At 39.1% G+C, this 27,450-nt stretch overlaps 1 protein-coding gene across 1 annotated transcript in view; it reads left to right on the forward strand.

The window, feature by feature from the left end:
* CDK14 (cyclin dependent kinase 14) overlaps positions 1-27,450 on the forward strand; it is a 582,239-nt gene that overhangs the window by 317,341 nt on the left and 237,448 nt on the right. The window contains exon 9 of the mRNA XM_080818397.1: positions 25,190-25,310. Coding sequence (XP_080674523.1) covers positions 25,190-25,310 — 121 coding nt within the window. The remainder of the gene's footprint in view (positions 1-25,189; positions 25,311-27,450) is intronic.

Below are 27,450 nucleotides of genomic sequence, written 5' to 3' on the forward strand. Positions count from 1 at the left end.
CTTAGTACCTATGGTAATAAAGAAATGAGTAAATCCTTGAACACTATGAGAATGAACGCTACTAACGTGCAGCGTCTGTGTTTGTAGTCTCTTAAGAGTCGCTCTTACTGCAGGAATTACTTTTACATTGTCAGGTAATGCAGAAATCTAAATGAAAAATGGCATATTGATTTTTAAGGGTCTTCAGAGATTTGATGCTTTGTAAAACAGTCTATAAGAAAGCAGTGTAGGTCCATTATAACTTGTTTTCTAAGACTTGTGGCCGTTTCCTTAAAATGAGATTTGATGTCAAAGTTTATTTGAGCAGTCTGTAACATCTCAAGAGGGAAAGTACACAGTTAGAAATATGCATAAATTAAGGGACACACTTGTAGTCTTCAAGAAGAGGTATGCATAGACTGTCAAAATGGATGATTTAAGATTATGGGAGATTCCTTAGCAAATTCCTATGTCAAGCAGTTTGTAGCATGTATCCTTCATTCCAGTAAAAATATGAGTACCCTACATTTTGTCAGCATTGGCTATGAAGCAAACTTAATCACTTTCTGAATTTTAGGAATTGCTTATTTTATCATCTTTCTGAGTGAAATGTCTGTGATCTGCTCTGGATATGGGCATCTGTGCTGTGCAATGTGGAAGCACAAGATGAGGATTTTCCCTTGGACAAGATGTAGAAGTCGTTCTAGATTCTGGTGGCTGGAGGCATTTTCATTTTTGAATATTGCATTCAATCTTGGAAACATTGTAGTAGTTAAATCATCAAAACATTTTATCAGAAGCACTTGACATTAGATTGCTTTTAGGAAATGAATTGATTCAAACCTTTGTCATCTCTAATAATAATAATAATAATAGCAGCCCTTTATAGTTCATGGAGTGGTTCCATAGCTTTTATTTTGCGTTACCCTCATAAGCCTGAGAAGTAGACACTACAGGTCTCATTACCCCCTTTTTAATATGAGAACATTGATTTGTGCTTATATTAGCTCAACATGGGCATCAGATTGACTTTTTTTTAATTTTTAAATTCCGTATGCATATATTTATCTATGTAATACATATGATTTACAGGACTTAGTTAATATATAATGGCACACTGCAGAGTTCATTATTAAAGACAGTAAGAGTAAATCAACATTTTAAGTAGTCTTCTCGATGATTTGATTGTTTCTGCTCACTTCTTTCAGATATGATGAGATTATCGTTTGTCCTTTGACTGATAAAGAACTCGTATTTTTCTTTGTCCTCTTAGTTTTCTGTGATGCTTTGTGAACAGTATTTTCAGTCATTGGTTCATTTGTATGAACCACTTTTTATAATGTTTAGTTTATTTAAAAACATTTTTTTAAATATGTATTGTATCATTGGTTTCAGAGGTGGAGATCAGTGATTCATCAGTCTTATATAATACCCAGTGCTCATTACATCACATGCCTTTCTTAATACCCGTCTCCCTGTTACTCCCCCAGCCCCCCACAATCAATTCTCAGTTTGTCTCCTATGATTAAGAGTGTGTTTGGTTTGTCTCCCTTGCTGGTTTCATCTTGTTTTATTTTTTCCTCTCTTCCCCATGATCCTCTGTTTTGTTTCTTAAATGCCACATATGAGTGAGATCATATAATAATTGCCTTTCTCTGATTGACTTATTTTGCTCAGCATAATACCCCCTAGTTCCATCCACATCATTGCAAATGTCAAGATATCATATTTTTTGTTGGCTGAGTAGTATTCCATCATACACCTATACACCACATCTTCTTTGTCCATTCATTTGTCTGTGGACATCTGGGCTCTTCCCGTAGTTTGGCTACTGTGGACATTGCTGCTATAAACATTGGGGTGTAGGTGCCCATTTGTGTCACTATATTTGTTTCTTTGGGGTAAATACCCAGTAGAGTAATTGCTGGGTCGTAGGGTAGCTCTGTTTTTAACGTGTTGTTTGTTTTTTTTTTTTTAAGATTTTATTTATTGATTTGACAGAGACAGAGAGAGAGAGAGCGAGCGAGAGAGGAAATACAGGCAGGGAGAGTGGGAGAGGGAGAAACAGGCTTCCCCCCGATACAGGACTCAATCCCAGGACCCTAGGATCATGACCTGAGCCAAAGACAGGCACTTAAACGACTGAGACATCCTATTTCTAATTTCTTGGAAAACCTCCATACTGTTTTCCAGAGTGGCTGCACCAGCTAGTGTTCTCACCAAGAGGGCTCCCCTTTCTCTGCATCCTTGCCAACATCTGTTATTTCCTGACTTGTTAATTTTAGGCATCTTGACCAGTGTGAGGTGGTACCTCACTGTGGTTTTGATTTATATTTGCCTGATGCCACGGGATGTTGAACATTCTTTCATGTGTCTGTTGTTGACTGATATTTTAACATTGGCATTTCTGTTGAGACTGTAGGCTTGAAAATAATTCATCCTGAAATCATCTTGGAAGATCATATGACATCTTTTATATCTTTTAAATAACAACATGAAGACTGTTCAAGTAGTTCTGATTTTTATTATGATCGATGATCTTTTAGCTATAAAAATTATAGAAAAATGTGTTTTGCTGTCCAACACTTTATCAACAAGAATAGTTACAAACGAGCTCTTTGGTCTCCCTCCAAGAAGTACAGAAATTTGGATGCGAATTTGAAGTTGTCTTTGAGTCACTAAGTGAAGGCCAAAATAAACAGTACTTTTACCCTCCAGCTCTAAGGGGCTATCTGTAAAGTGAAAGCTCAAACATTGGAGGTAGTCAAACATTCTAGTACATGCCAACTTGCCCTTTCATTGCCATAGATAAAAATTTCTGGGAATCAGGAAGACATTAAAAAACAAAACTCAAAACGCTTTTCACATGACATGTGACACCAAAGTGCTCATTATTAGACTTTCCCACTTACCTTCTTTGTCCCAGCTGCCCCCTCCCACCTCCAGCTCATCCCCAGTCACTGTTGATCACTTCTGTGATGGGGGAAATGAAGGGAGGGAAAAGAACAAGAACTATTGTTTTGTCTTCTTCGTAGCAATAAATTGTTTTGTTGAGAAATACAAGTACATAATTTGTTTTGCCCATAAAAATATCATGCTTGGTATATCTAGAGAAATAATCACTATAGAAATGTTGGAAGTGAAACTTTTTTCCTCTTTGTATTATTTTTAGCAGGAGCCAGTCAATTCCCCCCAGTTAGGTGGATGGCTGTTGTGCCCTTTACACACTTACTCCGCCTTCTTCTTGCAGAGGCATTCAGAGCAGCTTTTTTTTTTTTTCAAGATTTTATTTATTTATTTAGAGAGAGAGAGAGAGAGAGAGAACATGAACGCAAGCATGGGGAGTGGAAGGCAGAGGGAGTAGATTCCCAGCTGAACAAGGAGCCCAAAACAGGACTCCTCCACCCCAGGACTCCAGGATCATGACCCAAGCCAAAGGCAGATGCTTAACTGGCTGAGCCACCCAGGCATCCCTCATAGTCAGCTTTTGATTGCTGTTTCTTTTGCTGCTTCTATAAATCTGAAAAGGCATTTCTAAAACTGTGGCCCATATAGTAATGAAAAATAATTTTTAAAATAAAAAAAAATTTCGGGGCACCTGGGTGGCTCAGTGGGTTAAAGCCTGTGCCTTCGGCTCAGGTCATGATCCCAGGGTTCTGGGATCGAGCCCCTCATCGGACTCTGCTGAGCGGGGAGCCTGCTTCCCTCTCATGCCTGCCTGCCTCTCTGCCTAACTTGTGATCTCTGTCAAATAAATAAATAAACTCTTAAAAAACAATAAAATAAAATAAAAAAATTTTCGTTGGTCAGATCATTTAGGGTGTCAGGGGTGTGTCTTCCCCCTCCCACACCTAGTGAATTTGTAGTACATTTTAGCTAGTGATTAAAGGCCCTTGACATCCCTGCGATTAACATAAAATCTGGTATTGCATCTCTCAGATTTATTTGATTAAAGACGCATTTTTTACTCTGGAATAGAAGTTGGGAAAATATTGGCATATTAGTTATATATTGCTGTTTAACAAATTACCACAGACGAAGCTGCTTCAAACAACACACGTTTATCATCTCCCAGGTTCTGTTGGTTAAGACTGCGGGTGTGGCTCAGTTGGGTGCCTCTGCTTCCAGGTCTCTCACCTGGCTGCCATCGAGGCGGCAACTGAATGTTCTCCTGGGAAAGAATCTGCTTCCAGCTTTCCATGGTTATTGGCAGAATTCAGTTCCTTACAGTCTGTTGGACTCAGGGGCTCGGTTCCAAGCTGGCTGTTGGCCAGAGGCCACTCTCGGTTCCTTACCACGTGGACCTCTCCAACATGGCTACTTGCCTCATCAAAATAGTCAAACCAAGAAGACAATAAAGTGAGTCTGCAGCAAGACAGAAGTTATAGCCTTTGCCAGATTCTGTTTTTTTAGAAACAAGTCACATCCTACTCAGGAGGGGATTCTGTAAAAGCGTGACGATCAGGAGGCAGGGGTGTCAGGGGAATGACCTTAGAGTATGCGAATCACTACGGTATCAAAACTACTATTCAGTTATCTCATGATAATTACACTGTGTGATACGACTTTCCATAAGAAGTAGCAGTTAACTGAGCATATAAAGCCTTATGCTAGGGTATAAAGATGTATAAAGGATATCGGTAATGATGCTGCTGGTGGTGATAAATAGTGATGAGAAGTAAGCCTTCATTGACTGCTACTTGGGTCAGATGCTGGAGTGAGCACTCTTCCTGTCGTCTCTTACCTAATCTTCACATAAGCCTCCTTTTCTAGGTAACAAAATGGAAGGTTGAAAAGTTAAGTAAGCCTGTGGGTTGTTCTCGAACAGTTCACTGAGAAATTAGACAAGTTATGCCACTCATTTTACTATTTTTCAACAGGTGACTTCTCTATACATGACGGGAGCTCAGGAAAGGGTTGGAAAGACTTAGAGGGGACTGCCCAAAGAGGCCTTTTCCAAGGATGAGTAGGATTTCATGAAGCTTCTGAGTTAGGGACAGAGACAGGGTACAGTGTAAGTAAAGGCAAGTAGATTTCCATAATGGTAATATTTATAGTACCTCTACAATAACATGCCAAAGGATAGAGCTATTGCTTTTAGCCACAGGCAAAGATATTGGCGGACATGTGGACAGCAAAGCCAGAGAGGAGACTAAATGTCAAGTAGGTAGTAGTAACAGCAGCAGATGCAACTGTTTGGTTCTATTTTTTATTATTCATTTATCCCCGGCCTCTCTCCAAAGTGGCCTTGCAGCAGCTGCTAATCTGATGGTCCACTTGCTCTCTTCTTACTTAGCCTGCGACTATTCTGGGCAGACGTGTTTCCATCTACCCCTTGCCTTCCCTCCAGTTCTGGTCTCTAAGTTCCTTTTTCAGGCAAGTGCAGCTGGGAAGGCACAGCCTGGGGGCTGCAGCGTGGGAGAGTCTCAGCACTCATTTTGCTGGCCTTCTATCAGCTGGAACCTCCTGCCAGTTGGGCAGGATCTGGGCCAGGCCTAATCCCTGCACAGAGAGGCCCCTGGGACGGAGGCAGGGCGCTGAGCCAGGTGTCTGCAGCATGCAGTTTGTCATCGAGAGCCCTGATCTGGAGAGGCCAGAGCTGTGACAGTAAGCCCTGGTCCGCTCTCCCAGTCCTCCGGGCTAGAACAGTGGCAGCAACCAAAGTTCACAGCAAGGACCAGGGCTGAGAAACTAGGGAACACTCGTCCTGTCTGGAAGCCCTTTCCTTGAGTGGAGATGGTAGCAAAAAGGCAGGCTCGTTTAATAAAAAGAACATGAGGGGAGAGTGAGAAGTCCAAACACTTGTTCTAACGTTTTTACTAACTAGCTGTTGGACTTTGGACTAGTCACTTAAATAGGCAGTTTTATTTTCTGTAAATTAAGGAAAAAAGACAGGATTTAATCATCTTTAAGCTTGAAATCCCAGATTTTAATATTTTTAAATGTCCTTTAAAAACTCTTCTCCAAAGTGAGTCTGCTCTGTTTTCTACCATATGTTTATACAGTTTGTGGCCATTTCCTTAAAAATACCTTTGCTGATTTCAAAGTCAACTTCTGCTTTGCCCATGAAAAAAATTTAAAAACCCAGCAAATACAGAATTACTATGACTGCAAGCCTTATCTGGAATGGAGATTTTATTACCTTTCTTAGTGTAATCATCCCAATTACTATAGGTATTATAGATAAAGAATGGTGAAGAATTGTAATGCTTTCAGAAAGGCTATTTTCTTTTTGCAATTTTGTACATTTCTCTGAGCTTATTGTGATAAATAAGCTCTTAATATCCTTTATCTGTTTCACCCATTCTCCCCTCACTACCTCCCCTTTGATAACCATCAGTCCTCTGTATTTAAGAGGCTGGTGGGGTTTTTTTGTTTGTTTGTTTGTCTCTTTTTTTCTTCGCTTGTTCATTTGTTTTGTTTCTGTGTATGAATGAAATCAAATGGTATTTGTCTTTCTCTGACCGACTTATTTCATTTAGCATAATGTCCTCTAAGTTCATCTATGTTGCCACAAATGGCAAGATCTCATTTTTTTTATGAATGAATAGTATTCTATTTCTTCTTTATCTATTTATCTGTCAGTGGACACTTGGGTTGCTTCCATAATTTGGCTATTAGTAAATTATGTTGTAATAAACACAGGGGTACATACAGATTTTTGAATTAGTGTTTTTAATTTTCTTTGAGTAAATACTAAGTAGTGGTATTACTGTATCATATGGTATTTCTATTTTTAATTTTTTGAGGAACCTCTGTATTGTTTTGCACAGTGGCTATACTAATTTGCATCCTTACCAACAGTGCACAAGGGTTCCCTTTTCTTCACATCCTCGCCAGCACTTGTTATTTCTTGTGTTTTTGATTCCAGCTATTCCAACTGGTATGAGATGATAACTCATTGTAGTTTTGACTTATATTTCCCTGATATTATGGATGATGTTGAGTATCTTCTCATGTGTCTGTTGGCCATCTGTATGTCTTCTTTTGAAAAATGTGTTTTCAGGTCCTCTGCTCATTTTTTTAATTGAATTCCTTCTCTTTAGAGTTGCCAGTTTGTTTGTAATTTTATTTTTTTAATTTAATTTTTTAATTTAAATTCAATTAGTCAACATATAGTAGTACCTCATTAGTTTCGGGTATAGTGTTCAACAATCCATTAGTTACATATAACACCCAGTGCTCATTACATCAAGTGCCTTCCTTAATGTGTATCACCCAATTACCTTATCCCCCCACCCACCTCCCCTCTAGCAGCCCTCAGCTTGTTTCCTATAGTAAAGAGACTCTCATGGTTTGTCTCCCTCTCTGATGACTTCCCTTTCAGTTTTCTCTCCCTTCCCCTGTGGTCCTCTGTGCTGTTTCTTATATTCTACATATAAGTGAAACCATATGATAGTTGTCTTTCTCTCATTGACTTATTTGGTCAGCATAATACCTCCATTTATATCCACATTGATGTAAATGGAAAGTATTCTTTCTTTCTGATGGCTGAGTAATATTCCTGTGTGTGTGTGTGTGTGTGTGTGTGTGTGTGTGTGTGTGTGTGTGTATACATACATATGTATATATATACACACCACATTTTCTTTATCCATTCTTCTATTGATGGATATCTGGGCTCTTTCCCCAGTTTGGCTCTTGTGGACATTGCTGCTATAAACATTGGGGTGCAGGTATCCCTTCAGATCACTACATTTGTATCCTTGGGGTAAATACCTACTAGTGCAATTGCTGGGTCATAGGGTAACTCTATTTTTAACTTCTTGAGGAACCTCCATGCTGTTATCTAGAGTGGCTGCACCAGCTTGCGTTTCCACCAACAGTGCAGGAGGGTTCCCCTTTCTCTTCATCCTCACCAGCATCTGTCGTTTCCTGTCTTGTTAATTTTAGGCATCTTGACCAGTGTGAGGTGGTATCTTACTGTGGTTTTGATTTGTATTTCCCTGATGCCAAGTGATAGGGAGCATTTTTTTGTGTGTCTGTTGACCATTTGCATGTCTTCTTTGGAGAAATGTCTGTTCATGTCCTTTGCCCATTTCTTGACCAGATTACTTGTTTTTTGGGTGTTGAGTTTGGTAAATTTTTTATATATCTTGGATACTAACCCTTTATCTGATATTTCATTTGCAAGTATCTTCTCCCATTCTATAGGTTGCATTTTATTTTTGTTGACTGTTTTCTTTGCTGTGCAGAAGCTTTTTATCTTGATGAAGTCCCAATAGTTTATTTTTGCTTTTGTTTCCCCTGCCTTTGGAGGCATGTCAAGCAAGAAGTTGCTGCAGCCAAGGTCAGAAAAGTTGCTGCTTGTGTTCTTCTCTAGGATTTTGATAGATTTCTGTATCACATTTAGGTCTTTCATCCATTTTGAGTTTTTCTTTGGGTGTAAGAAAACGGTCCAGTTTCATTCTTCTACATGTGGCTGTCCAATTTTTCCAGCACTGACAGAATAAAGTTGTCATTTTTTTAAGACAAAAAAAGGCTTTCCGGAGGGCGCCTGGGTGGCTCAGTTGGTTGGGCAACTGCCTTCAGCTTAGGTCATGATCCTGGAGTCCTGGGATCAAGTTCCGCATCAGGCGCCTAGCTCGAGGGGAGTCTGCTTCTCCCTCTGACCTTCTCCCCTCTCATTCTCTCTCTCTCTCTCTCAAATTAATAAATAAAATCTTTAAAAAAAAAAACTTAAAAAAAAGATTTACAGGAAATGATTGATAGTGTAAAGGATATCTTTTTTAAAAAGAACTGTGGGTATTTTGTTGTATTTTGACAATTAATTCCCTCAATGTATTTTTAGAAATACATACTGCATTTGTTCACAGCATTTGGTGCAGTGTTTAATGCTGTGTAATAGATTTAGAGTAATTTAGTCAACAATTTAGAAGTACTGTTTTCTACTTGTGGATTTTAATATGCAATCATAATTTCAAAGATTAATCCACACACATGCACTAAATTTTACTTAACTGCCAGATGTATATTTCAAGCAATTTCTGTTTTTGCTCCTTTAATGAAATATTTAATGAAAAAAAAAGTGAGATCAATAAAAAAAGGATAGCAAACTCAAGAGCACCTTATGATTCTAGAACTCGTATTTGGTTTGAAGATAGTTTCTCAGTTTAAAATGTCTTCAGCTACACTTAAAGATTCCAAATAAAGCTTTATTGATGAGGATAAATGCCTGAAAGAACAAGCTATTTGGACTGACAAGAGGGGAATAGTTAAAGTCTATATATCAGATTCTATAAAGGACATGTGCTTCAGATGTTAGGTTTCTGTCTTTAATTCCAAAAGGAGAAGACACTTGTCTAGTCTGGCACAAGAGGAGTTTATATTTTATTGCTGACAGCTCTGTTAAAACCATGGCAGTCTTCTGGGAACATTCTTGGTCCTCTCAGGCTTAGAATGTGTGATGTTTGCTGACAAAGGAGGATAAATTGTCACGTTGCTGATTCTGAGTTTGAACTTCTCAAAACCTACCTAACTATATTCTCACGTCCATTATTTCTGGTTATTTAGAGCAGCATGCCTTCACGTGGTTCAATTAGATGTAGAAATGAAAACTTCATTGTATGAATTGTAAAAAAAAATTTTAAATCATAGCTCCTTTGGGCAGTTTTGATTCTTCCGTCTTAGGGAAATCTACTTTAAGTACTATATTTGAAAGCACATTTCCCTTTAAGGAACTTTTTTTTTTTTTTTTAACATCAGAATTGCCTGATGACTCAAATTGCTCATGCAAGTTTAACTTGGTCTTCGTCACTAAACTGGCTATTACACGACAAGCCTGTGCTTTAGAAGACGACTTGGTGGTAGTGGTGAGAATATTTAAGTAATAGTTTATTTCAGCTTGTTCTACCCAGTCATTAGCTCATTGCTGCCAGCCATCAGTTTCCCTGCCACACCAGGAGAACCTGTCATTTACATCCGATCACTGTTTTAGGACTCACACTGTGAAGTATAAGGAAAGACGCTAGAATCTGAGGGTGGAAGTGGGAAGCGGGTGCATGACAGCACAGGGCTGGGTGAGGACTTAGTTGACCCTTTTTCTTTCTCTCTTCTAAAGACAAGTCCTTTCTTCCCCCTGTGCACACAGTAATAGGCATTTCAGAGAATAAAAGACGAGTAGAGTGAAAATTAAGTTTTCTTCTCCTCCTGTTTTGTTATTTGTTTTGCCTTTTCTCTCAACAATTTATTATAGTTGGCTCCATATTAATACATATAGATTTATTGGCCTCTTTGGCTGTATTTTGTAAGCTGTGCCATAATTTATTTAGCCACTTTCCTTCTGGAATCTGAGGTGGTTTTTAGTCTTTTGCTAGAAACAGTGTCACAGTGACTATCCCCACACAGAAGTCTTTGTGTGTATAAATACAGGGTAAACGCCTAGAATAAAAGGTGCCGTTGATCACTCTCTGAAACTTGTGAAACACACCCAGTGACTTCCAAGTTCAGCCAGTCAATTCAATGAACACATTACACATGCTAGGCCCTGTGCGGGTCCTGGGGACTTTTCAAGAATCAGACACTGCCTCTGCGTTAAATAAATTAGCTTCATTCTCCAGTGACTGTGATGCTCATAGGGAAAGTGCCAGGTGACCAGTCACAACAGGAAGGAATGCCTTCTGCTGTCAGGATTTAAGGAAGCATTTGGAGCTGGGTGGGAGTTAGAGGTGGGAAGTGGCAGTGAAGGACACGTGGGATGGTACAGGAGGGGTGTCCCAGGGTTGGCCGCACTGCCTCCCCCTCGTGGCACCCTCACCAACCCTGTGACATGCCAGGCCTGCTCCTGCCTCACTTGTGGTGCCCTCTGCCTAGACTGCTCCCCCTAGATTTCTTTATGCCTCTGTCCCTTTACAGTGGTGCCCAGAGGGCCTCGGAGCTCCTCAGCCTGGGCCCTGGTTATTGCTTGAGTGTTGAAGGTTGAGCGTTTAGGGAAGAGCAGGGCAGGGCCTCTCAGGGCACCGCTTGCTTCAGTTTAAGGTTCCCTGCTCAGAACCTAGAAGTCCCTCCTCAGAGTCAGGGGAAAGGGTCTCATCTCTGTCTGCCTAAGACTGGATTCCGTCTCCCCAAAATGAGTGTTCCCGGTGACCTACCTAGAACTCAGGCCCCAGGCCTCCAAAGAGGAAGTTTGTGAGAATCTGAGGGCCCTGGGAGATCTAATTTCAGATTTCAGGGTCCATCTTCTATCCCCTGGCCACAGGATTGGTCACTCAGGCCCACAGTCCCAAGAAATAATCATTGCCCTTAATATTTATATTACCAACAGTCCAATATCAGTATGCATGATAGGATTTAGACTTAAATGTAACCACAAGTTGGGCTTTATTGGTTTTGTCCTTTTTAGCATAAGGAAAAACTCTCACCATATCCCCTTTCTTTAGTCCTCTTGGTTCCTGAAAACTTCTAATGGAGAATGAGGGGAAGCATTGTTATGTTATCTCTGTGTTCCTTGAGGCAGCAAACATCTTCCTTAAAGAAACCACAGAACCTCAGAAGCCCATTAGCTTTGCCAAAACATGCACCCAGATTACATTAAACCCTTTGCTCTGAAACATCAAGATGCAGGTTAATTTCACAGCTTGCCCCAGAACAGTGGGTAGGGACTTGCTTTACATTTACGTAACAGAAATTAAGTTGGTTTTCTTAAAAGAAAGGAACAGTCAACCTCAAAGATAAATTCAGGTCTCTTTCTTTAATAAAACAGAACAGCAGTAAGCTTTGAAATGATGTTTTTATACTGCTGCCCATCAAGGTTTAAAAAAAAAAAAAAAACCTCTCAGGTCTGGGCATACCTCCTTCTCTGCTTAAATTAACACTCTGAGAGGTAGCTAGGGCGCTATGTAGAATCAGAGGAACCTGGTGTCTTAGTTGGGATCTAAGCTGGTTTCACACGTCTGAGTCCTCCAGTTCCTAGTCTGGATCCTAGTGAGCAGAGACAAGGCAGTTCCCTGTCCATGTGTGGTTTAGATAGACTTAGTCCTGTTTTAATTATGGTATTTTACAGAGGACTTGGTGTTATGTCAGGATGCGGAAGGGGTGGAGAGTGGTGGTAAGAAATGGGGCAGTCGTAAGACATGAATCTTGCTCATAGAGAGCTTATCATATAGATGGAGAGGTAAACACGGAAATCAAAAGTTGAATAAAATCATTTTATATACTTACTGCCAAGTGAGCTGAATGGAAAATGACATGTGATGTAAAAATATAGAGGAGAGATGGATTATTTCTTGAGGTTTTATTTATCTAAATTTTAAACATATTAGTTTGAGAAATAATGGAATGTGTTAAGAAAGTATATCCATCACGTTTATTATTATGAGCCAGTAGCTTCTATATTAATAGCTTCATATGTCTTCCTATTTGTGTCTAACATATATGTGAGCAGTATAAAAGAATTAAAGAATTTATGTGTTTGGGTTTACTTCTAAATAACAATAACAAAAAAGGATCATGAGCTTTTATGTGATTCACTTTTACTCACATTGGGTTTTTAAACATTTTGAAATCCAGGGACAGATACTCTATTGAGATCTGACAAAATGTCCCAAGATATAAAGGTATAAAATAGGTGAAAGAAGAGGTACTGTGGATCAGGTGAGTTGGCCATTCTCTCTGTTGGTCAGGGCAATACAGACATGCCACCTGCTACAGGAACACTGTCTCAGGGGCTTGGGGGTAGGTGGCTGTTCTCAACATATATGTCGGTGCAACAATAGACTCAGTGTGGGCTAGACACCATGCCAGGAGCTGGAGGTAGAAAAGCAGATGAACTGTGGCCCTCCTTTCAGGGAAGCTGCAGTCTGGTGTGGGATGGATGGCGGCTGACATGTGAGTGAATGACTTGGCAAATCCACTCAACCTCGGGGCTTCAGTCAGTCAGAGAAGAGCAAGGCTCGTAACCTGGACCAGGGAGGGGAGGGCGAGTCGGGAAAGCTGCTGGAAGACTTGGCCAGAGTATAGCTTTGAAGGACATGTAGGTATTCCAAGATCAGAGACCATGTGCAAAGAAGCTGATGTGAAAGCAGATAATTACAGGTAATTTGCCTTGAACATAAAAAGGAAGGAATGGGAAGAAACAAGGCTGGAGTAATAGCAGGGGAAGTCTTTGGATTTTGGACTTTTAGGATAAATTCCAGAGGATCCATTAAACTCTTTAGCAGAGAAGTGACCTGATCATATGGTGTTTTAGTTCATGGTGATAGCCAGTATGTTTTGAGTGTTGTATGAGCCAAGTGCACTATGAAGCATTTTCTATGCATTTCTCATTTAATTCACACAAATACCCTGAGTCAGGTGTGGTCCTTGTATCAGAGATCCTGAAGAGGAACAAAGGGCAGCTCAAATGGGGCGATAGAGGAGAGTTTGAGGTAGGGACTATTTATGAAATTGTGGGCAGGGTTGAAAATGTGAAACCCATCCAGGCTAGCAATAGTGGGGGGCTTTTATCACTACACCCATGAGGGATTAAGAGAGAGAGTGATTCTGGAATCCACTGAGCAAGGGGGGACTTAGCTACTGCCATTTACCTGTCCAGCTGGGAAGGAATCGAATGGGGAGAGGGGTGCAAAAAATACACCAGTCTCGCTGTTTTCCTTCCTTCTGATCCTCTGATCTTCGGGCAGTGTGCCTCCCAATGGTCCAGCCAAAAGTTGAGATCAAGGGGCCAGGGATTCTGTAATTACAGGCCCATTAAGGTCAGCCTCTGGAAAGCATAGAAGGGAGTGGAGGAGAAGAGTCAGGAACACATTAGAAGAGATAAATGGAGAATATCCAGCCAGGTTATTTCACAGAGGAAGCAACTAAAACTCAGCTTGCTGCAAGTCACACAGCCTGTCAGTGGTGGTCTCACCTGAACGCACAGAGGGAGCTCTTATGTACTGTATAGAAATGTCTCTTCCGCAGACTATGGAAGACGAAAAGGAAAGGTAAATATGCTGGCTGGGCGACCAGTCAGGAGCTCTTTCAAAGGCTCAAGGCCCAGAAGGGTAAGTTTGAGGAACTACAGTGGCAGTCCGTGGCAGAGAGGACAGAAAGAAGGGGCTGGATTTGATGCAGTGGAGGCAGAATGGATAGAACTGTGGACCTCAATTTCTTTCTCATAAGAAATGGTGATATCACAGAAGGTACGGACTGTCTTAGATCCTTTCCAGCACGAGAGCTCTGTGACTCATCTCTGCGGTGATTGTGGTACATATTTATTTCATGGAATCAATGTATTTTTGAAAATGTTCCCCAAATGCTCCATATGCCTTCTCTTGGAGGTTTGAAGTTTATTTACTACATTACTGACACCAAACTCCAATGACACGACAACCAAGATTGTCACCAGGTATCACAAAACATGTTTTAAAATCATCAAAATAAAGTAAACATGTTGATGTCTTTTAGTAGACATTTTCCTCTGATTATGTCTGGAATCCTGTATTGAGTACAGTGTGGAGACCCCAAGATATAACTTGACCTCTGCTCAAATAGTATGATAAGAGAAAAAACTAAAAGCACAGGAGAAAATTCAGAAAAAGAGGGCCATAATTTAAAAACCATAAGCCATAAAATTAAAAAAAATACGTATTTAGTTTGACCCAAATCTTTTTTTCCCTTGAATTGGCTCACTAATTGCCTCATTAATTTGAACTGATTTGGTTGGACATTTATTGTTGTAAACACATAAAAACCTCTCAGTTAAAAAAGTCATGTCAAGGGGCAACTGGGTGCTCAGTTAGTTAAGCTTGACTTCAGCTCAAGTCATGATCTTGGGATTGTGGGATCGAGCCCTGTGTTGGGCTCATGCTCAGCACAGAGTGTGCTTGTCTCTCTTCCTCTGCTTCCCCTCCCCCTGCCCAATAAATAAATAAATAATATATTTAAAAATAAAGTTCATGTTAGTAAAGGACACCTCAGAAAACCTTTTTTTTTATGCTTTTTTTAAAAAAAAATTTTTACTTATTATTTGTCAGAGAGCACAAGCAGGAGGAGCAGCAGGCAGAGGAAGAAGCAGGCTTCCCACTGTACAAGGAGCCCAGTGCGGGACCTGAGCCGAAGGCAACCGCTTAACCAGCTGAGCTACCCAGGCGTCCCCGGAAGAGTTTTTTCTTGTGTCATTATATGTCCTACAGATGAGCTTTGATGACACCTGAGTTTGAGATTTCTGGGGAAAAAAAGGGGGGGGGAAGCAGAGCCCTCAGCACCCTGTAATATAAATATCCCCCCTCATACTCCTTCCCTCCTTCCCTTTTCTTCCTTCCTTCATTCTTTCCTCCCCCTCCCCCCCATTTCTATCTCTCTCTCTTTCTTTCTTTCCCTCTTTCTTCCTTTCTTTCCTTTCCTCCCTCCCTCCCTCCTTCCTTCCTTCCTTCTTTCCTTCGTTTCTTTCTTTCTTTCTTTCTTTCTTTCTTTCTTTCTTTCTTTCTTTCTTTCTTTCTTTCTTTCTTTCTTGTTTAGCTATTCTCCTCTAAGTTACAAGTCTCTGGCTAACTAACTGCTTTCTGCTGCTTTCCACTTCAAAAAAAAGCAGCAGATGAGACCTCTTCTCATTCCAGCAGTTAGATCTTAAGTAAAGGTTTCTGAGCATTTCTCCAGAGTACTTCCTTACCAAATTTCTCTTTTCCTTGAGGGTCTCTTGTGTGATTGTTCTCTGAGGCTCTCTACACAACATCAGTCATGTTCTCTCATTTCCTCATATTTTTGGAACCTCTTTCCAGTAAAACCAGCATGTGTTTTTCTTTAAAAGATTTTATGTATTTATTTGGGAGAGAGAGAGAGCACGAGCAGGTGGAGGGGCAAAGGGAGAGGGAGGGAGAAGCAGACTCCCCACTGAGCACGGAGCCTGATGTGGGACGCAGTCCCAGGACCCCAGGATCATGACCTGAGCCGAAGGCAGACGCTTAACCGACTGAACCCCCAGACACCCCAAAAGCAGCTTGTGTTTTCTCCTCATTTCTCTTTCTTGTCTTCACCCTTTTGGTCTCCCTCTCCCACCAGGCTGACCTGCTCCCATTCGGGACTTGGGAGTCAGTCACTCATTCTCTGCCGCTCCATCTGCATGGAGCCCAGCAACATATTTGTTCCCAGATTCCCAGTCTTCCTGGGGATACAGTGGCCCTGCCTGTATGCATCCTGGCATAGCTACTTACTACTGTGTAACCTGGGATAAACTCATTTCCTTTCTGTTAAATTAGGATACCAATAATCATACTACTTTCTAGGTTGTTGTAATGACTAAATGATATCATGTATCTAAAAATCTAATAGATTGTAACTTCTCATTAAATTCTCATCAGGTTTACACTAGCATATTCACTGATTTTTCATATTTTAGTATTATCTATAGTAAGACCAGGTAAAAATATTGTATTACCCCTACACTCAACTTTTAAAAAAAATTTAAGTGGTTTAGAAAGGAAATGGGAATGATTTTCTCATAAACGTTCCAGAGGAACACTCTAATTTCGTATTTCCCTTAAAAACTCAAAAATTAATGAAAGCATATGTTGTCATTTCAAATGTTATATATGTATGATGTCATCTTTATAGATTGGCTTCTTATTAAGCATAAAGGATATACCTCTGGCATAAAATCATAATTATTTTTACATAATTTGACCTAATTATAGTTGTGATGATTCAACAATCTTTCTTTAACACATACCAGTGCACACTCTTAGAATATTTGGCGTGTATATATATAAATACATGTTTATAACCAAATGGTCTAAAAGTTCTGAATAATATGTCTTGATTTAAGACTGAGAGTCTTGTGATGAACTTAGTATGTTTAACCTCTAATTTTTAAAAATTGGGGAAAAGGGTCGCCTGGGTGGCTTAGTCAGTTGAGCATCCGACTCTTGATTTTGGCTCAGATCATGAGCTCAGAGTCATGAAATTAAGGCTCTGCGCTCAACGGGGAGTCTTCTTGGGACTCTCTCTCTGTCTCTGCCCCTCCGTCACTGCACTGTCTGTCTGTCTGCCTCTCTCTCAAATAAATAAATATTTTAAAAAATAAAAATTGGGGGAAAACCAGCATGAATATGCATTCATCAAAATTGCCAATTTAGTCGGATTATGAAATTCATTTTCTGTACTGTGTTGTCATTTCACATTGGAATAATAACTATGGGTCTTACTAAATGAGAAGCAGAAACTAGAAAACCAAATGTAAGCCAGCGAGCTGTGAAAATGATGTCACACTCTACTGGAAATGATTTCACATTCTCTGTGAATGCGGATGTGATATGAGGGGATCATTGAGGTGGAATTATTTACTTAAAGGCCTTTTTAAGAATTGGAGCTTACATGATCTTCACACATTTAATTTTCTTAGTATTTTCTTAGCATCACTGAGTTTTAGTACTTGGATGACTCAAAGTGTCCTTAGTCTGATCCATGGGTCAGCAAAACTTTTTCTTAAAGGGCCAGATACTAAATGGAACCTATGGGTCCCAGTCTGTGCCAACTACTCAGCTCTGCTGTTGAGCACAAAGCAGTAGATGATACGTGAATGAATGGGTGTATCTGTGTTCCAGCAAAGTTTATTTACAAAGACAGGTAGCCAGCTCACAGGCACTTGAGGAATCTGATCTCAGACCTTTTTATTTTATGCATAACATAGCAAGCAAGCTTACATGACTTAATTGAGGAGACACGTCTAACTAGTTAGTGTCAGAACCACTATCAGGCATTTAGTTTTTTCATATCACAAAACTTCCAAAATGCAGGCTAATGCTCTGGTAACAGCATATTGCTCATATGGTAGTCAGCCAAAGGCTTCTGACTGATTGATCTTACCATCATCAGATCTCTTTCATTTAAAGCAGTATTTCCTAGAATGGTATATTGTTTTTAACTTCTATACAAAATAGAAAATAAAATTTTTCCATATTTGAAATTTAAGTATTTGAATATTTTCTTTCTTTCTTTCTTTTTAAAGATTTTTAAAATTTAAATTAAATTCAATTAGCCAGCATCTTTAGTTTTTCATACAATGTTCAATGAACCATTAGTTGCGTTTAGCACCCGGTTCTTATCACGTGCCCTCCTTAATGCCCATCACCCAGTTACCCCATCCCCCCGTCCACCTCCACAACCCTCAGTTGCAGGTAGACTCAGGACTCAGGAGTCTTTTTTACTTCTTTATTTGAGAGCAAGAGAGAGGACATGAGCAGTGGGGAACAGCAGAGGCAGAGGGAGAGACTCCCCACTGAGCAGGGAGCTGGACACCTTGATCCAGGGCCCTGAGATCATGACCTGAGCCAAAGGCAGACACTTAACCAACTGAGCCATCCAGGCATCTCTGAATATTTTCTTTCTCTTTAGAATGTCTATATTAAGATATTATGATTGTTTCTGTTATTTAGAATGCAGATTAAGAAAATCTGTGCCCTTTAGGATAGATAGTAATTAGGCATAACTTATTAACTTTAAAAATTCAAAGATAAGGGGCGCCTGGGTGGCTCAGTGGGTTAAAGCCTCTGCCTTCGGCTCAGGTCATGATCTCAGGGGCCTGGGATCAAGCCCCACATCAGGCTCTCTGCTCAGCAGGGAGCCTGCTTCCCTTCCTCTCTCTCTGCCTGCCTCTGTGCCTACTTGTGATCTCTGTCTGTCAAATAAATAAATAAAATCTTTAACCAAAAAAAAAAAAAAAATTCAAAGATAAGTAAATAAAATCAGAGCAAAATAAAATACTGCCTTAATATCTTTAAATGTCTTCTGCACTAAATTTCATTTTATTAGAATTTATCTTCAAAGAATATTATTATTCAGTTGAAAGACTCTAACAGTTGCCAATCAAAACATTCTTAAGGGATTTTGGAATCCTGCAAAGACTAGCTTCTGTTAAAATAGAAATCTGGATGGAAAGGAAAACAAAGATGTTTCATCAAAGGAAAGAATTGTAATCCCAAAACTTTTTTTTCCACTTTAAGCAATACCATGTGATATTAAATATATGAAAGTACCCTCAAATATCCACATTTCCTGCTTCCTATGATGGCAGAAATGGGCAAGGGGATTGGAAAAAGTCCAGCTTTCATAGTGTTTATAGAGAAAGTTTGAGCATTGAAGTCTTTTATTATTTTTCACATTAAAGAATATTTCAACCAAATTTTAATTTTCAGTTAAATTAATTTCAACAAGTGTAGGTCATTATTGTCTAGGATGTATTTTGAAATTGATAACTTTTGCCATGAACAGACTTGAGGTTAGTGTAACAATCAAGCAAAGACATGAGGAGTACCTAAGGAGGAAGAAAAGAGGGAAATTACGAAGTAAAATCTGTTGAATTTTGTAATTTTGTAAATGGAAGGAGCCTACAATGAAATGGGCGCTCTGGTTTTGGTGAATGGATGGATGCTGATGTTTAGTGCTGAGTTCTAGAACACGGCAAGAGCAAACATTAGTTGGAGAATTAAGGGCAGGAAAAATGTTTGTGATACCCATGTAAGATGAAGTGAACTTTTTAAAAGTAGAAATCTAAAGTTTTAGGGGAAGATTGATGCTAGAGGTATTTATTTGGGATCATTAGCTTACAGAGAGTAACTAAAGCCATGGAAGTAAATAATATCACCCAAGAAACATCGTTAAGTGCAAAGGGAAGAGGTTGAAGCCAGAACTTTGAAGGACACCAGAAGAAAAAATACTTTTTGTTTTGTGTGATGGTTGTTGATGGATACATTCTAGGAGCAGCAGTAAAGAATTTTCAGACTGCTTTAGCACATCACAAGATATTAATATAAATCCTCTAAGAGGAAGGGGACTCCATTGAAAATTTATATGAAAAAGGGGCACCTGGGTGGCTCAGTGGGTAAGCCTCTGCCTTCAGCTCAGGTCCTGATCCCAGGGTCCTGGGATCGAGCCCTGCATCAGGCTCTCTGCTCAGCAGGGAGCCTGCTTCCCTCTCTCTCTCTCTCTCTGCCTGCCTCTGTGCCTACTTGTGATCTCTCTCTGTCAAATAAATAAATAAAATCTTAAAAAAAATTATATGAAAAAAGACATTTCTGAGCCATTCCCAGGACTATGGAAAATGAAAAAAACATATATATGTATATATATGTGTGTGTGTGTATATATGTATGTATGTGTATATATGCATATATATGCCTATATGTAGGCATGTATATACACATATTTATATATATATAATATGTATGCATATTATATATATTATGTGTATATATATAATATGCCTCCCTCTGCACTTACTCTATGGACTGGCTCATGGAATAGAGAAGTCTTTTCCTTTCCAGCCTAACTGCCCAATGGTAAAATATTACCCAGGTATTTCGTGTCTGTTTGGAATCAAGTTGTGAAGAAAGGAGCTGCTCTCTTAGAAATACTGATTTTGTGATTAAGAGCAAGACACTCTTTTTGTGATTGTTTAGTTTGGGGAGTGAGGTATGTTGAGAGAGACATGTGGGATTTGCTGTAATATAAAAACAAAACTACTGACAGACACACAAGAGTGGCACATCCTCTGGGAAATGGTGAAACCTATGCCTTTATAGCATATTTCAGTTGATATTTGCAAGTTCATCTAGCTTTTGCCATTATTCCACTTAATTAGAAAGAAACAGTCATTGTTATCAGTTCTTTCTCAATTCCTTGGTCAAAGAATTGAGCAGAGACATGGGAGTTATCATTCTTGAACCCCTGTCCTAGGTTTAGCAATTTTCTTCATAAAATTAGAGGCTACTCAATCCCTAGCCAATCTTACCACATGCACAAGGGATGCATTGGAATTTGAAAGAGTAATGAGGTGTGCACGGAATATAAAATCTAACATGTATCTGTATACATGTTATGAGAAAGTTTCCTATTTTTGGAAACTGAAACAGTTTACTAGTGAAGTGCATTTACTCCTAGACTCATGGCGCATTTCCTGTATTGACATGCAGATGGCTGTAGGCTCTTGTGGTTGGGGTCATGTTGAGTGCCCATAGGACATCTTTATGCCTATGCCTAGTGAGGAATGGGATAGTCCCAGATCTGAAACCTATGACAGATGTGAGCTGGAGATTAGATGTTGTGAGAAATCACCTGTGGATGACATCAAAACATGGCATTAGCCACCGTTTGTTATACATATTTGTGAAAGCACTGGTTTGATATGATAACCCTAGACAAAACCAGCAGTTAAGGGGCAGATGGGGGAAGATCCCAGGAGACCAAGCCACTCCCATTAATTGTTCTATATCTGAGAAGTCAAAGGAGTAGATTTAAAAGAAGGGGAGTACCCAGCAGTGTCCATTGGAGCTTTCAGGACTGTTACGTAAGGCCTGAAGGGTGTCCGTTGGTTGATGCTAACCACCTAGTCTGTTTAGGTCAAATTTTGGAAGCATTACCACATGATTTATTTTGTGCCCCTGCCAGAGGATAAAACCAGGCTCAGGGTGGTAGCCGATGGTGGATCACCATCTTATAGAGACAATGTAAAGGGATTCTTTCATTGGGTAAGAAGCTAATTATAAAGTTTAACTCATCTGGAAGTCTAAGATTCTTCTGTGCTAGCTAGTATCAAGGTTGCCCGACTTTGAATAACTGGCAGTAGGCTTTGAACAGCAGGACTTTTTACTCTCCTTTAGGGTTTCTCATGAGTTAGAAATGGTAACATGTTAAAGTGGGATACTCTGGATTGTTCTGTAAGCCATTTTAAGTGCCCATAGGAACATGCACCCTTTCGTACGCACACACTCAGCTAAAGTGGTATTGTGCAAATAACCTGTACTCATCTGTTGAGCATTACTCTTTGCTTTTGACTTTTAATTCAAACTAAACATAATATAAGAAGTTTTGATAATAACCCATGAACTTCATCCTTTTTAAAAGGTGGTGTAGCTCTCTTCCTGTAGTGTAACCATAGCAACTGACAGGGAACAGAGAAAGAAAGCTTTCACACATGCTGTGCTAATTAATCCTGTCCTACAGTTTTTCTTCAGCTGGAGGATGCAGTTTAATATATTCTGCATGAGTAAGTGTGTTTTGATGCATGACTGTAAATACATGGCGATATCTTTACCAAAAATATTTATTAAAAATGTTGTTATATATTCCTACTTCAGGGTATACCCTTTTTTTTATTTTTTGTTTTAATAATTTGTTCCCTCCCTGAAAAATTTTGAGATCTGTATATCTTTTTAACTGAACAGACATATTTTTAAGATGAAAGCCTTTTGTTTATCACCATACAGGACACCTTCCACAAGAAAATGTCTTAATTGACTATATTAAAGTGAGGTGATAGAAGAGTTTTTCTCAAGCAATGCAGAGGAGTGTGTCTTTAAAATATAGTAAGATTCTTCAATATGACACATTAACATGCAGACCATTTTAAGAAACTTAACACCTTAAAAAGTTAGATATTGCAAGCTCATTTTCACTCTTGATTTGGGAGCTACATGACCCATGTCAATGGTGTTTGGGTAGTCCTTGACCTAAACTTGTGAGGAGGAGGAGAATAATGGAAACAAAGAACTTTGCCTTTTTATGTTTTTCATATTTAACCACTTTTACAAACTTATATTCAGAGTAAACATACTTGACCTGAAATTATATAATTATTTAGATTTATACTGTTTCTAGGTTATTTTGAGGTCTTGTTCTCTCTTTAAAACTGGAAATACCAGGGGCGCCTGGGTGGCTCAGTGGGTTAAAGCCTCTGCTTTCGGCTCCGGTCATGATCCCAGGGTCCTGGGATCGAGCCCCACATGGGGCTCTCTGCTCAGCGGGGAGCCTGCTTCCCTTCCTCTGTCTCTGCCTGCCTCTCTGCCTACTTGTGATCTCTGTCAAATAAATAAAATCTTAAAAAAAGAAAATGGAAATACCAAAAAACAAAAACAAAAAAACAACCTGGAAATACCACAGGTTTCTTTGATTAGCCTGGTCTTCTAAACTGTCAAAGAAGATCTCAGTTTTTTCATTCTCTCCTTCTTCTAGCCTAGTTTTCTGTCAAGAGGGTCTTAGAGGAACCGAGGGATCCAGCCTCAGTGTTTTTGGCATCCCATTTCACTTGACGAGAGCATATGGAACAAGTCAGAACCTATTTCAAGGACTTGTTCTTAGCTCTATGGTCTCTGTATAGAAATGTGCTCATTTGAGGAACTAAATCTTTTGATGGGATTATTAAATTCTGGAAACACTTTACCATCTAATTGTCCTCTCTCTTATGCAGTTTTACCTGAATTTAGGTAGGTTAAAACTTTGTAGAGAAAAGTAGAGGTTACTGTGGAAATCTGTTATTAAAAGTAGTTGTTCCGGGGCGCCTGGGTGGCTTGTCATTAAGCGTCTGCCTTTGGCTCAGGTCATGATCCCGGGGTCCTGGGATCAAGCCCCGTATCGGGCTCTCTGCTCAGTGGGGAGCCTGCTTCTCCCTCTCCCACTCCCCCTGCTTGTATTCCCTCTCTTGCTGTCTCTGTCAAATAAATAAATAAAATATTTTTTAAAAAATAGTTGTTCCATTCATGTGCAGAAAAGTTGGGTACCATATATATATGTATGTATGTTTGTGTATAGTCTGTATGTTTTAATATTGACTAGTTATCAACGTGAACCAATTTATAATATACCATTATATTTTTTTAAAGATTTTATTTCTTTTTTGACAAAGAGAGACACAGTGAGAGAGGGAACACAAGCAGAAGGAGTGGGAGAGGGAGAAGCAGGCCTCCCGCCAAGCAGGGAGCCCATTGTGGGGCTAGATCCCAGGACCCTGGGATCATGACCTGAGCCGAAGGCAGATGCCTAAGGACTGAGCCACCCAGGCACCCCAATATACCATTGTATTATTATAAAAACTGAATTGTAGAAAAAATTGAGTTACTATAACCATAGTTGAATTAATTAGAAATTATTCATCTTGTCAGCTGCCCTATTAATTTTAGCATTTTCATATAATACAGTAAAGGGAGTATCCAGTGTTTAATAAACACGAGAAAAATCATGTTCCTAAATAGTACATAAAAATATAAATAATCAACATTAAAATGAATGTGTTATGGTACATTTATTGTAAAAACGTTGTATGTGCTTTGAGCCTCACAGTGATAAATAATGGTTTTCACTTGTTATTAATGAACATGCCCATATAGAAAGCTATCACTACAGATTTTGTGATTTTTAAAAGGAGTTACATATTCATTGTAGAAAACTTGGGGGAAAAAAACCTTGAAAATGTATTAAGTAAAGAAAAAAAAACTGGAGGGGCATCTGGGTGGCTCAGTCAGTTACACATCCAAGTTTTGATTTTGGCTCAGATCATGATCTCAGGGTCATAGATCAAGCCCTGCATCATGCTTATGATGGGCGTGGAGCCTTCTTAAGACTCTCTCTCTCTCCCTCTTCTTCTGTACCCCTCCCCAAAACAACAGCAACAAAAGAAAAACCCAAAACTGGATAATCCCATTTTCCAGAGCTAACCACTGAAGACATTCAAATAGTTCCTGCCAGTCTTTTTTCTCTGCTAAAGTACGTACTGTTATGAGGTCAAACTGAACATAATTCTTCACTTAACATACTACTGTGACGATTTTCTCATTTTTAAAGTTCTTAGAAAACATTTAATTTATCCTATGGCATCTCATCATCTCTATGTTCCAAATTTAACTATTCCTTTATAGTTATTTATTTAGGTGGTTTTCAGATGAGTTTCCTGAACATTTTCCAGTAAGTATTTGACAGACCACTGAAAGAAAAAGTAGTTTTGGGACAGCCCTTTGAGAAAAATATCATATTCTCTTCTTTCAGATTCATAATGCATATTAGAAAAATGAAGGGCACTAAGAAGCCTCACAGTATGAAGACCTGTTTTAACTTTTTAAACCATCTTTTCCCAAAATTATTTGACATTGGAATCTTTTCTCAAAATATTTACTTAAAACCCATAGAACTAGGGTTCCATGAAACTTCCTTCGGAAAGTCCAGGAGATTTCTAAGCTTCTGAGTAATGTCTAATAGTTTATGAATTGTTTGTTTGAAACTTTTCTGGAATTTTATCAGATTTATGATGCTTGATTAGGAAATATAAGTGATTATTGGTTATTAACATTATTTGAAACAGGTAGGCAGCAATATACTTTCCCCAGCCTTTCTAGTAATCTCAGCATTGCATTTGTGATTCTGTATTACAGTGTCATGTTTGACCTTTTAAAACTGTGAGCATTCAAATTTAAATTTCCTTGTCCTATTAATGCCTATTAAACTTCTTTGTGTTTCCTTTAATCTACAGGTCTTGCAAGAGCAAAATCTGTCCCTAGCCACACATACTCCAATGAAGTAGTCACCTTGTGGTACAGACCTCCAGATGTCCTCCTGGGCTCGACAGAATATTCCACCTGCCTTGACATGTGGTGAGGAATGGAAGATTTACTCTAGCTAATTTATCCGTAATGCGCGGTCTGGGTCATGCCTAGACAAACATTCTAACAGTTTGAATGAAGATTAATGGTTCAGGAGTGTTTGCCTGTGTGTGGCAGGATTGCGGGATTTTTTAAAAAAAACATGATTGGGAATATTCCCTAATCAGGGGCTCCCTTGCACATGGTGTCTGGTAATGGTTCTTGATGGACAGGGGCAGAGATATTTTTCTGTCAGTACAGCGATTTTTCTCCCTGAGGGTCTTAATTCGTAGCTGTGTTTTGTAACAAGGAGGCATGTATCTCCAAACAGCAGCATGGATTAGAAATAGTAGGAAGCATGTTTCCAGTCAACAACAAAGCTCAGATTAAGTAGTCTGAAAATTTGGTGTAACTGTTCGTCACTAGATTTGGTATAGTACGCTCTTGAGAACTTGGTACAAATCATCCCAAATGAAACAAAACAATTACTTTTTAAAAATATCACGTAAGTTAAATTTCAATAGAGTCTCAGTTTCACATGGTGGTTTAGCAAAACTTAAAAACCTGTTTAGGAGGCCCACAGACTGACAAGATTTAATGCGTAATTATTATTTATAAGGGATAATGAGTTCCCAGAGTGCCTGGGTGGCTCAGTGGGTTAAAAGTCTGCCTTTGGCTTAGATCATGATCCCAGGGTCCTGGGATCAAGCCTTGTGTCGGGCTCCCTGCTCAGTAGGGAGTCTCCTTCTTTCTCTCCCTCTGCCCCTCCCCGCCACTTGTGCTCTCGCTCTCTCTTTCTCTCTTACTCTCTCTCTCTCTGTCAAATAAATAATTTTTTAAAATCTTAAAGTATAAAGTATAATGAGTTTCTAATCCAATGTGATCTAAATCAGATAATCAAATAAGGGAATAATCTTACTTTTAGTACTCAGGAAAGTCTTCTAGAGACTTGAAAATGTCCTCTATTAATAGAAAAATCCCCTTTCTAGACTTAGGGTTGTGTTCAAAGTAAAACAATTCACATTGCACTTGTGCTGTTTTATCATAGGAATCATCTTCCATGAATGGTTATGCCCCTGTGTATGAAATTCAGTTACATGTTCTTACAACGTTTATGACCGCTATAAAACTTCAGCGTGCATTGTTTATCTTCCTGCCATGTACATACTTCACTGTTTTTCCCTCAGTAATCTTGGCTTTTAGTAAATTAGGCTGTAATGAGGCCTGGCATCTTTCCTGATGTTTTTGATCCAAACATTTTACAGTAAGAAAACAATCAAGTTCCTTGTGATGTAGGGCACAGTGTAGATTTTCTTAATCTACATAGCCCTCCCCTCCCCTCCAGCCGAACAGGATTTCAGAATCTGTGAAGCCACTGAAAATATATGCAACATTTTATGTACACATGGATATATTTATTTTTATGGGGTGTAGATCTGTGGCTTTCAATAGAGCTATAAAAGAATCTGGGTCACTAAACAGCCTAAAATCTATGGTCATAAATTTTGTAATGCCTCATAATAAATTTAATACCAAGTTAATGCATATTCCAAAACACTGAGAATAAAGATGACCATCTATCATTAAGAAGCTGAGCCAATTCATTTTTTCATCACACTTTTTTTTTTTTTTTTTTAGGATGGTTGTTTATACAAAATTTTTTTCCCCAAGACTAAGCGGAGGCTTGGGCAAAAGAAGTATTTTGATCATTAGTCATAATGGAGGAAAAGGTTGGAAATAAGCGTCAGTTATCAGGATATCAGTTACTATCTTTCTCATTCCCTTTGTTGTTCCTGTCTTACAGTTGAGAGTCGGCTATACAAATAATCATTAGTTGATATTCTTGAGTTATGGAATGTTTTAATTTTTTGAGTATGAAAATTCTAGGTTGCCTTTCAATGAGGTCAGTTAAGGACTCTGTTAATAGAACATAGTTTGGAAATATTTGTGGCTTGGAGCCAGTTTCATCTTAGTGTTTGGCAGTCCAGTATAGTCTCTACACTCATAATCGGAAGAAGCTGTTTTTTATACACTAATGGCTAATTTTTTCCAAACCTTTGAAAGTGCTCTTTAAAGTACAAAGAACCACATGGATTATGACTTGCTGATATGTCTGTTTCTGATACATGGTATTTGATTTCTACCCACCTAC

This window comes from Martes martes (genome assembly GCF_963455335.1).
Source record: "Martes martes genome assembly, chromosome: 11".
NCBI lineage: Eukaryota > Metazoa > Chordata > Mammalia > Carnivora > Mustelidae > Martes > Martes martes.